The sequence below is a fragment of the Cebidichthys violaceus genome, unplaced genomic scaffold, assembly GCF_023349555.1.
Source record: "Cebidichthys violaceus isolate CVI_PGR_0920_01 unplaced genomic scaffold, fCebVio1.0.p SCAF_3, whole genome shotgun sequence".
Taxonomy (NCBI): Eukaryota; Metazoa; Chordata; class Actinopteri; order Perciformes; family Stichaeidae; genus Cebidichthys; species Cebidichthys violaceus.
Window position 1 is genome coordinate 22,550,793 of NW_027176483.1, and position 11,217 is coordinate 22,562,009.

At 37.2% G+C, this 11,217-nt stretch overlaps 1 protein-coding gene across 1 annotated transcript; it reads right to left on the reverse strand.

Annotated features, from left to right (window-relative positions):
- Positions 1 to 1,880: 1,880 nt before the first annotated feature.
- ska1 (spindle and kinetochore associated complex subunit 1) lies at positions 1,881 to 9,223 on the reverse strand. The gene is made up of 7 exons (XM_068723233.1): positions 9,140 to 9,223; positions 4,642 to 4,727; positions 4,389 to 4,498; positions 3,541 to 3,635; positions 2,899 to 3,036; positions 2,549 to 2,718; positions 1,881 to 2,374 (listed from the first exon to the last, which is right to left on the reverse strand). The coding sequence occupies exons 2-7, from the start codon at positions 4,721 to 4,723 to the stop codon at positions 2,226 to 2,228; spliced, it is 744 nt and encodes a 247-aa protein (XP_068579334.1). The 5' UTR covers positions 4,724 to 4,727; positions 9,140 to 9,223; the 3' UTR covers positions 1,881 to 2,225.
- Positions 9,224 to 11,217: the final 1,994 nt, after the last annotated feature.

Below are 11,217 nucleotides of genomic sequence, written 5' to 3' on the forward strand. Positions count from 1 at the left end.
GCTTTTATAGTTTTGGAGGTATATGAAAAATAAAATATTAACTTCATTAAAGATTAAAGATTTTAAAATGTAGCTCCTCTTACAAGATTTAAACTAGAAGCTCCAAGCTACACTATAGTGTATCATATATAAGACCTCTAAACACGTCTACAATCATGTTTAGTTTTAGAATTATTCTAATTTCACTCGTCTCCATTCATTCTCTTCACGATGAATAAAATAAATACAAATGCAATAATTCAAACACCATTCCAACTTCCATACCGTTAATTATATCTCAGGCAAGACTGACCATACTGAGACGCTTCCTGTTGTCACTGTTCCTGTTGTCACTGTTCCTGTTGTCACTGTTCCTGTTGTCACTGTTCCTGTTGTCACTGTTCCTGTGGTTGATCCTCTTGTAGTATAATGACAGCATGTTATTTACATTTGACTGCTTCAGGACACACTGGGCTTTCACAATGTGTGCCCTACAATGATGTCACATGACTGTATGTGTAGTTATATCACCATTAAAAAGCTCAGATATTTATTCAACACAATAGGAACACATATGTGTTGGTCTAGCCCTTCATGGTCAGAGCATATGACTTTGTATGACTTCTTGTACCATGACATGTGTGATGACAGAATATCATTATTGTAAATTTGAATGCCATTTTTTTTATTGCATACCATACAATGACATTTTTACAGCACTTTATGGCATACTAGTGCATTCGCCATGACATGTTCATAACATAATATAGTGTGATATTGTTTATGACACACTACACTAACGTTTTATATTATTACATTTGTTATGACATACTATATTGTAATTTACTACGAAGTGAAGAAGTGCATTCACCCCGTCATTTAGTAGATGCACCTTGAGCACCAGTTACAGCCTCGGGTCTTTGTGGACTGGCCTCTAGACGACATGTTCCCATTCTTTATGAAAGTGCTCAAGCTCTCTCAGGTTCTCTTCTGCAGAAGATGAGATGTTCCCAAATATACAGGAGATGACTAAATCTGGTGACTCGGGGGTTTACTCCTGTGCCGTTTCATTCTGGACTCAAAGGGGTTTTGTGTGACTCACTAATGTTCTTGGATCTTTTCAGACTTGTGCTCGTTTCAGTCTTTTTAGCAGTTGGTGTGAGTCTTTTCTCTTCATGCCGGAGGTTTTACCACAATACAGACTCACCAAGGGTGGAACTTCCAGATACATAATATATATATATATATATACAAAATAGACACATTTCCAATGCAAACATGACCATTTGTATTCTAGGAGCAACCTAAACAGAAGCTCAAAACAATTGAAGAGCGTTGTAATAAAGTCAAATAAGAACAGTTTTTTTGAGTGATGCCAATAGTTTGTCCACTAGAGAGCGCCGACATGGCTATATTTAATATAACATTTATAAAATGTCTTTGCGCAGTAGGTCTTGGGTCACAATTCTATGAATGTAAGGAATCCTTCTGGAGAAACGATGTGCATATCGTGCTCATGCAGGAAAATGAATCTTTGTGTTATTGGACAAAAAATTACCTGCATTGCCCTCTATAGTAGCAGGATGACCTGAAGCTCAAGGTGGATGCTTGGATCAGAGTTCAACACCATCAGCTGTGGAGTTCATATTCATGAATACGATGAACGAGTAAGAAAGCAGCAATGACACTTTCATCTTACTCGAAACCAACGCGGCCCGTTAAAAATAATACGAAATAAAATAGATTATTAAAACCAGCCTATGATCTGTAGAACCAGAAACAATAACATATAAATGTTGACCTAGAAACACAGGCAGCACCTCTACAGCATGTCATAACTTTAAATAGAAAATCATTTTTTACATATTGTCATCTTTAGTAAACAATATAAAAACGTGAGAGACATTTTAAAAGCATTTATTACCATTCATCTTTTTAGTTTAAAAATACAAAATGCTGTTAACACAAAATAGAGAACAATCTATTTCACATATAACCCTTTACACCACAACAACATAAACATGTACTGTGTGAACAGAACTATCTGCTAAACGAGCACACAGGTGGAAAATGAAAGCATATCCATGGATGCACTTTGAAATGTGCACAATCAAATGACAGTTCCACAGATATAGATTTATGCAACTGGTGAAGCAATGAGGCCAAATATCTGTCAAATACAAACCTCATTAGTGTCTCAATGTGTAATATATTACAAACTGTGATCAAAGACTAGTCCGTCTCCTTCATAGCAACATGTAGCGGGTGACGCCCCCCCCTCGAAGCTCTCGAAGGCGCTGGCAGTGTCGCAGCATGTTCAAGATCCCTTGAAACCGCTTGTCCGCCTTCATCTGGGTGAATTCGCGAATGTCCTCCTCCACCACGAAGTACTGACCTGAAAGACATTTGGACAGGACACCGCTCGGACTTAGCGTCTTGATGTATGGGATCAGATGAAAGTGTCGCAGCTTATTGAGGATAGAACTTTGCTCAGAGCGGTGATCAGACTCATCCTAAGGTTCTCCAGACACACCGATGCCGTCTGAAAACAGCTGTGCTCTCAGTGTACCTTTGGTGTCCTTCGTCTCCTGGTCCTTGAAGCGCCGGTGCAGTTTGCGCGATTGATTGTTGAGCGTTTTCGCCGACTGACGGAGGATCTTGTACTTGGCCGTCACAGCCGCATTGATGCTCTGCACGGCTGCATTGAGTTGATGATACGACACGCGTCCTTTCATGTACCTGAGGGGGGGGGACACGATATATATATATATATATATATATATATATATATATTTTAATCTGCAGTACTACTCTGTATAAAATGACCCAGAAGAGCTTTCAGTGCCATCCTTCGCTGACATCACGGACGACATCAACCACATCTCATCGTGGTGCACATGAGTGAGCGGTGGCACTTACGGTGGGACGCTCTCATACTCTGGCACGGTGATGACCTCAATCTCTCGGACGACGCTCTTGTTGGTCTTTTTGACATTTTCGGACCGGGCCGGCTGAACATCTGCGGCTTCGTTCTGGGTCAGTACCGGCTCACCTCCGCTGAGAGACGAGAGAAACGTCAAACACAAGGCAGAGCTAAACCCGTGGTCCATTAGCACGGTATTGTTCTGTTGAATACTCAAAAACAACCCCCAGAGAAGTGAGGATCAAATCTGGGAAGGAGCTACGAAGGCTGCTTGTTCTCTGCGTTTCACTTATTGCACAATAAAATATTTTGTTAATATTATTTCTTTTGCTTTCTGTCTCTCTGTGTGTGTGTGTGTGTGTGTGTGTGTGTGTGTGTGTGTGTGTGTGTGTGTTAGCCTGACCTGTAACGCTTGCTGATGCAATTTCTGTAATATATAAGCTAGAGTGCACGCTTGATTAATTCAAGTTTGTTTTAAATCGCATTAAATGAATCAACTAGATACAAAGGATGCAGTCTGTACTTGTTGACTGAGCTACTTGCTGCAAGTACACACATTTGGGAGCTGTATTAGAACAATGGTTGGTGTCCAGTGATTGAAAATCATAAAGCATCATATACTGTATGTGCATCCTCACTTTGCTGGGCCTTTCTTTCTGGGCATGTGTGCAGGGATGTTCTCCTTAATGTGCTGGACGTCCTCCAAATCCTTCTGGAATGTCTCCTCTAGTTCCTGAAACACAATCAAACATCATGAGGAATGGTCGAGGTTATTCAGAAACGGTGTCTCCAGTTAGGACTGCACTTCATCTAACGTTATTCTGTTTTATATCTTCGGTTTACTGTTCGACTGAGAGAAGGATTAGAACTGTTGTTACAATCGTTTCAAATACTGATGCAAAGATACTGATGCCAGTGACCATCTTCACTGCATTCTAGGTTTATTGCAGTGCTTGAAAACCATTTCACGTTGTAATCAGTACTCCTCTCCTGCTGCTCTGAAACACAGTGAATAAATGAATCAATGAGTCACAACCAACCTTTGAATTTGAGGTCGGCATCGTTTTTGATCAGACATCTGAGAAATGATCTCGTCAGATTATGCTTTTAAGAGAAGCTGATTGAATAAAATATTGACATATCAATCAGACAGGTTCTTTTTAGATTTATTTGTGTTAAATTAGCCGTTATATTAATCCTGAATTTAAAAAAGAATCTTTAGAATGTTACAGATTTTGTCCACCAGAGAGCAGAAATGTCCTGTTCTTTAATAACCACAATTTATATGAGACTTATCCAAAACGCATGTTGTGTTACAAATCCCCAAAAACTGAATGCTGACCAATATTTGGTTAAATATCATTATTGGCCTCAACAATCCAGCACTGGTCAAGTTTGAATTGAAAGGAGCGTATTCTGCCTGCTGCACGTCTGGATGAGTGTCTGCAGAGCAGCTGCCTGAAGCGACGACAGGCCTCCAGTTTACCTTCAGCTGCTTCAGTCGCTCCTTCTGTCCACCAACACATCTTTCAAACTCCTCCAGAAGCTTCTCGAGAGCCACAAATTCTTGTCCAAGTTTCTTTCTTTGAGGCAATTCTAAATGTGGAGAGAGAGAAACAAACACAATTACACATATTAATGGCACACCGCTTGAGCTGTGCATAATAATAATAATAATGATAATAATAAAACAGAAGAACGTTACGGGTCCGGTCTCGTATAGAACCACTGTGACATACCGACCACTGACAGATCCAGCATACGGTGTAAGGAGGAGATCCTGTCATGAATGTGGTGGCTGACGTCCTCCAGCTCACTCATGGTGCTGACGAGGAGACACATTCAACTCATTAAACGAGGCACATTAACAAGTTAGCTGGTCAACTTCAGAGATAAAACAGACAACAACTTTAACATTGGTACCTCGGGTTAATCGATTCATATCAAACTGAACAATTACAAGAAACGATGGTAAAAGAAATCGTTCTGAAAACTAGTCTCTGGTTAACACAGTCCAGATCTCCAAGTATCATGTTAGTTAGTATCATGTTAGTGTGTGTTAGTTAGTATTATGTCAGTGTGTGTTAGTTAGTATCATGTTAGTGTGTTAGTTAGTATCATGTTAGTGTGTTAGTTAGTATAATGTTAGTTAGTATCATGTTAGTGTATGTTAGTTAGTATCATGTTAGTGTGTGTTAGTTAGTATCATGTTAGTGTGTGTTAGTTAGTATCATGTTAGTGTGTGTTAGTTAGTATCATGTTAGTGTGTGTTAGTGTGTGTTAGTTAGTATCATGTTAGTGTGTGTTAGTTAGTATCATGTTAGTGTATGTTAGTTAGTATCATGTTAGTGTGTGTTAGTTAGTATCATGTTAGTGTGTGTTAGTGTATGTTAGTTAGTATCTTGTTAGTGTGTTAGTTAGTATCATGTTAGTGTGTGTTAGTGTGTGTTAGTTAGTATCTTGTTAGTTAGTATCATGTTAGTGTGTGTTAGTGTATGTTAGTTAGTATCTTGTTAGTGTGTGTTAGTTAGTATCTTGTTAGTGTATGTTAGTTAGTATCATGTTAGTGTATGTTAGTTAGTATCTTGTTAGTGTATGTTAGTTAGTATCATGTTAGTGTGTGTTAGTTAGTATCATGTTAGTTAGTATCTTGTTAGTGTATGTTAGTTAGTATCATGTTAGTGTGTGTCAGTGTATGTTAGTTAGTATCATGTTAGTGTGTGTTAGTGTATGTTAGTTAGTATCTTGTTAGTGTGTGTTAGTATCATGTTAGTGTATGTTAGTTAGTATCTTGTTAGTGTGTGTTAGTTAGTATCTTGTTAGTGTATGTTAGTTAGTATCATGTTTGTGTGTGTTAGTGTATGTTAGTTAGTATCTTGTTAGTGTGTGTTAGTTAGTATCTTGTTAGTGTATGTTAGTTAGTATCATGTTAGTGTGTGTTAGTGTATGTTAGTTAGTATATTGTTAGTGTATGTTAGTTAGTATCATGTTAGTGTATGTTAGTTAGTATCATGTTAGTGTGTGTTAGTGTATGTTAGTTAGTATAATGTTAGTGTATGTTAGTTAGTATCTTGTTAGTGTGTTAGTTAGTATCATGTTAGTGTATGTTAGTTAGTATCTTGTTAGTGTGTGTTAGTTAGTATCTTGTTAGTGTATGTTAGTTAGTATCATGTTAGTGTATGTTAGTTAGTATCTTGTTAGTGTGTGTTAGTTAGTATCATGTTAGTGTATGTTAGTTAGTATCATGTTAGTGTGTGTTAGTGTATGTTAGTTAGTATCTTGTTAGTGTGTGTTAGTTAGTATCATGTTAGTGTGTGTTAGTTAGTATCATGTTAGTGTATGTTAGTTAGTATCTTGTTAGTGTATGTTAGTTAGTATCATGTTAGTGTGTGTTAGTGTATGTTAGTAAGTATCTTGTTAGTGTGTGTTAGTTAGTATTATGTCAGTGTGTGTTAGTTAGTATCATGTTAGTGTGTTAGTTAGTATCATGTTAGTGTGTTAGTTAGTATAATGTTAGTTAGTATCATGTTAGTGTATGTTAGTTAGTATCATGTTAGTGTGTGTTAGTTAGTATCATGTTAGTGTGTGTTAGTTAGTATCATGTTAGTGTGTGTTAGTTAGTATCATGTTAGTGTGTGTTAGTGTGTGTTAGTTAGTATCATGTTAGTGTGTGTTAGTTAGTATCATGTTAGTGTATGTTAGTTAGTATCATGTTAGTGTGTGTTAGTTAGTATCATGTTAGTGTGTGTTAGTGTATGTTAGTTAGTATCTTGTTAGTGTGTTAGTTAGTATCATGTTAGTGTGTGTTAGTGTGTGTTAGTTAGTATCTTGTTAGTTAGTATCATGTTAGTGTGTGTTAGTGTATGTTAGTTAGTATCTTGTTAGTGTGTGTTAGTTAGTATCTTGTTAGTGTATGTTAGTTAGTATCATGTTAGTGTATGTTAGTTAGTATCTTGTTAGTGTATGTTAGTTAGTATCATGTTAGTGTGTGTTAGTTAGTATCATGTTAGTTAGTATCTTGTTAGTGTATGTTAGTTAGTATCATGTTAGTGTGTGTCAGTGTATGTTAGTTAGTATCATGTTAGTGTGTGTTAGTTAGTATCTTGTTAGTGTGTGTTAGTGTATGTTAGTTAGTATCTTGTTAGTGTGTGTTAGTATCATGTTAGTGTATGTTAGTTAGTATCTTGTTAGTGTGTGTTAGTTAGTATATTGTTAGTGTATGTTAGTTAGTATCATGTTTGTGTGTGTTAGTGTATGTTAGTTAGTATCTTGTTAGTGTGTGTTAGTTAGTATCTTGATAGTGTATGTTAGTTAGTATCATGTTAGTGTGTGTTAGTGTATGTTAGTTAGTATAATGTTAGTGTATGTTAGTTAGTATCTTGTTAGTGTGTTAGTTAGTATCATGTTAGTGTATGTTAGTTAGTATCTTGTTAGTGTGTGTTAGTTAGTATCTTGTTAGTGTATGTTAGTTAGTATCATGTTAGTGTATGTTAGTTAGTATCATGTTAGTGTGTGTTAGTGTATGTTAGTTAGTATCTTGTTAGTGTGTGTTAGTTAGTATCATGTTAGTGTGTGTTAGTTAGTATCATGTTAGTGTATGTTAGTTAGTATCTTGTTAGTGTATGTTAGTAAGTATCTTGTTAGTGTGTGTTAGTTAGTATCATGTTAGTGTATGTTAGTTAGTATCTTGTTAGTGTGTGTTAGTTAGTATCATGTTAGTGTATGTTAGTTAGTATCTTGTTAGTGTATGTTAGTTAGTATCATGTTAGTGTGTGTTAGTGTATGTTAGTAAGTATCTTGTTAGTGTGTGTTAGTTAGTATCTTGTTAGTGTATGTTAGTTAGTATCTTGTTAGTGTATGTTAGTTAGTATCATGTTAGTGTGTGTTAGTGTATGTTAGTTAGTATCATGTTAGTGTGTGTTAGTGTATGTTAGTTAGTATCTTGTTAGTGTGTGTTAGTTAGTATCATGTTAGTGTATGTTAGTTAGTATCTTGTTAGTGTATGTTAGTTAGTATCTTGTTAGTGTGTGTTAGTTAGTATCATGTTAGTGTATGTTAGTTAGTATCTTGTTAGTGTATGTTAGTTAGTATCATGTTAGTGTGTGTTAGTGTATGTTAGTTAGTATCATGTTAGTGTGTGTTAGTTAGTATCTTGTTAGTGTGTGTTAGTTAGTATCTTGTTAGTGTATTAGTTAGTATCATGTTAGTGTATGTTAGTTAGTATCTTGTTAGTGTATGTTAGTTAGTATCATGTTAGTGTGTTAGTTAGTATCTTGTTAGTGTATGTTAATTAGTATCTTGTTAGTGTGTGTTAGTTAGTATCATGTTAGTGCATGTTAGTTAGTATCTTGTTAGTGTATGTTAGTTAGTATCATGTTAGTGTGTGTTAGTGTATGTTAGTTAGTATCATGTTAGTGTGTGTTAGTGTATGTTAGTTAGTATCTTGTTAGTGTGTGTTAGTTAGTATCATGTTAGTGTATGTTAGTTAGTATCTTGTTAGTGTGTGTTAGTTAGTATCATGTTAGTGTATGTTAGTTAGTATCTTGTTAGTGTATGTTAGTTAGTATCATGTTAGTGTGTGTTAGTGTATGTTAGTTAGTATCATGTTAGTGTGTGTTAGTTAGTATCTTGTTAGTGTGTGTTAGTTAGTATCTTGTTAGTGTATTAGTTAGTATCATGTTAGTGTATGTTAGTTAGTATCTTGTTAGTGTATGTTAGTTAGTATCATGTTAGTGTGTTAGTTAGTATCTTGTTAGTGTATGTTAATTAGTATCTTGTTAGTGTGTGTTAGTTAGTATCATGTTAGTGCATGTTAGTTAGTATCTTGTTAGTGTATGTTAGTTAGTATCATGTTAGTGTATGTTAGTTAGTGTGTTTATCATTGAGACATGTACGTGTAACGCTAGTCTGGAGGAGAATAAAGCAGTGAAATTACAAATATAATAAAGGTTTCATCGGTTGCTCTTTCATTTAAGTTCTCCTTAAAAAAGTGAATCGTTAAGCCAACTTCAGGATAGTCATGAAAGTGAACTTTAGCGTCTAACGTCACTCAACGCTAGACACCACTCCTGTGTTTATGTGGCTCATGTTTAGCGTTGACGCTAGCTGTCCGTTAGCATTATTATATCGGGCATATCAGGAACACACGGAAATACCTTCAGACTGAGACACCAGCAGACTGTCTGCGTCTATACAAAGTCATGAACCTACAAAACAGGGCTTATTGTAATCACTCACGCAGAGTTGTGTTCTCCGTCACCCGACTGGTCCTCTATGCCGCGTTCGCGGTACAAGCCGTATTTGAAATGGGACTCGATACGTAACGGCCAGTGCGCAGTCGCGGACGCTCTTCTTCTTCTTCTTCTTCTTCTTCTTCTTCTTCTTCTTCTTCTTCTTCTTCTTCTTCTTTTTTGAGGTTTATTGGAGGTTGGCAAACAATGAATTGGCGCATTACCGCCACCACCGGGTATGGAGTGTGAAACAGGACGTCTAGTACTTACATTGTTTAATAAAACAATCTTAACTCAATCATACTGCATAGACAATCTTGATTGCCTTTTTCCATGTGGAGTATGGAGGCAAAATAAATTCACAGAGCCTTTGCTTGAACATCCAATCTCTTGAGAGCTGATTTGGCAGCTGTTTCAAAACAAAACAGCCATAATGTAATCTTAATATTTTAATTGCTCTATAAATTATTGTTGTTGTTGTCAGTATTGTTCTTCGAATCTTTATTCCTTTATTTCTTCCGTACGTATTTTGGTTCTTATCTCCTTCCACATTTTTTTAACCTACAGAAATCGTTCAAATATTTATCAACTTTTTTTTTGAATGGGATGTCTATGGAGAAACTTTTCCAATCCTTCTACTTCCTCATACTTTCAGCTACAGACACCGTTTAAAGTTTAAAATGTTGAAAAAACACTGATCAATTACTATATGTTATATGTATGCAAAGTCAAAGGCGACTGGAATGAACAGAAAGCCCAGTTGTTGAAGACCTGCGTCTGTGTCTTCATCCCATGTTGCTCTCCTTACAGGACATTCCCTCTATCAGCTCCAGGAGGACCACCGGAGACATCTGCTCTGTCTGCCTCCGTCCTCCAGGGGGCAAGACCCAGGACCCCCTGCTCTCCTCTACCAGGAGTAGGTAGGTTGAAAAGCATGTGATTGCATCTTGTCATAAAATAAACAGTGCTGTGGCTGGTTTCTACAGTCTTAGTTTGGGTTTTGTAAGACCCATGTAGTGAATCTAGGCTCCAACTCTGCACATTGTACTGAGGCCAACAGAGATCAGCAAGTCTGTGAACTCAAATGTAAAACCTTGAATCTGTATGAAATGTCAAATATCTGAATTTAAAGATCAATGCATTCTCCTTTTTGTGTGTGTGTGTGTGTGTGTGTGTGTGTGTGTGTGTGTGTGTGTGTGTGTGTGTGTGTGTGTGTACTCATTCCCATTTGTTTTCTGAAAGGCATGCACCCCACCATGGTCCTACATTGGCAAGACCCATCCCGCCCAAAGACAGGGGAGCCGTGGACCGAGTCATTGAAGACCTGGTCGGGGACGGACCACAGAACAGGTGAAGACCCTTCTGTTATTTAGCAGTCTGCAGATTCCCCACAAGGGAGTGGTGTTCAGTCATTGTCAGACCTCCTCTACCCGCACAAACCGATAAGATTGTGAATCTATAGCAGCAGAATGATACATATACTTCTCCTGCCTTCAGGACTTGTGTGGAGCCCTTGATCAAACCCCTACTGTGCTAGTTAGCTGCACCTCTTGACCTCTACGTTTACCTGTGATTGAGGACTAAAGTACATGTCTCCTGGGGTCATCAGAGGTCCTCACTGACCAAAGTAGACAAGGAAGATTAATGGAAATGATCTTTTGCTAAATAACTCCTTGAATGAAATGAACATTGCAAAAGTATTTAATCAAACAGCATCTGCCTCTGTCCCTCCTTCCTACCATTAGACACGCTTTGGTCTGCCAGCAGTGTTGTTCTCATAACGGCATGGCTCTGAAAGAAGAGTTTGAATATCCCAGTAAGAACAGAAACGCACCATTACATTTAATGAGAAGGACTCTCCACTAAGAGGGAACACAATGTACATTTGTTTTACAATCTCTCCTTCTAATCTCGTTCTGTGCATCTTAATGTCACTGACTTGTGTCTTAACCGCTCGTGTTAAAGGCTTCTAGTGCAGTCTAGTCTTTTCCCAACGTTAATGATGTCCACTTCTACCCTTTATGTAGTTGTTAGTGAGCAAGGAGCCAGCAGAGGTGAGACACCTCCACCACCTTCAGATATCAC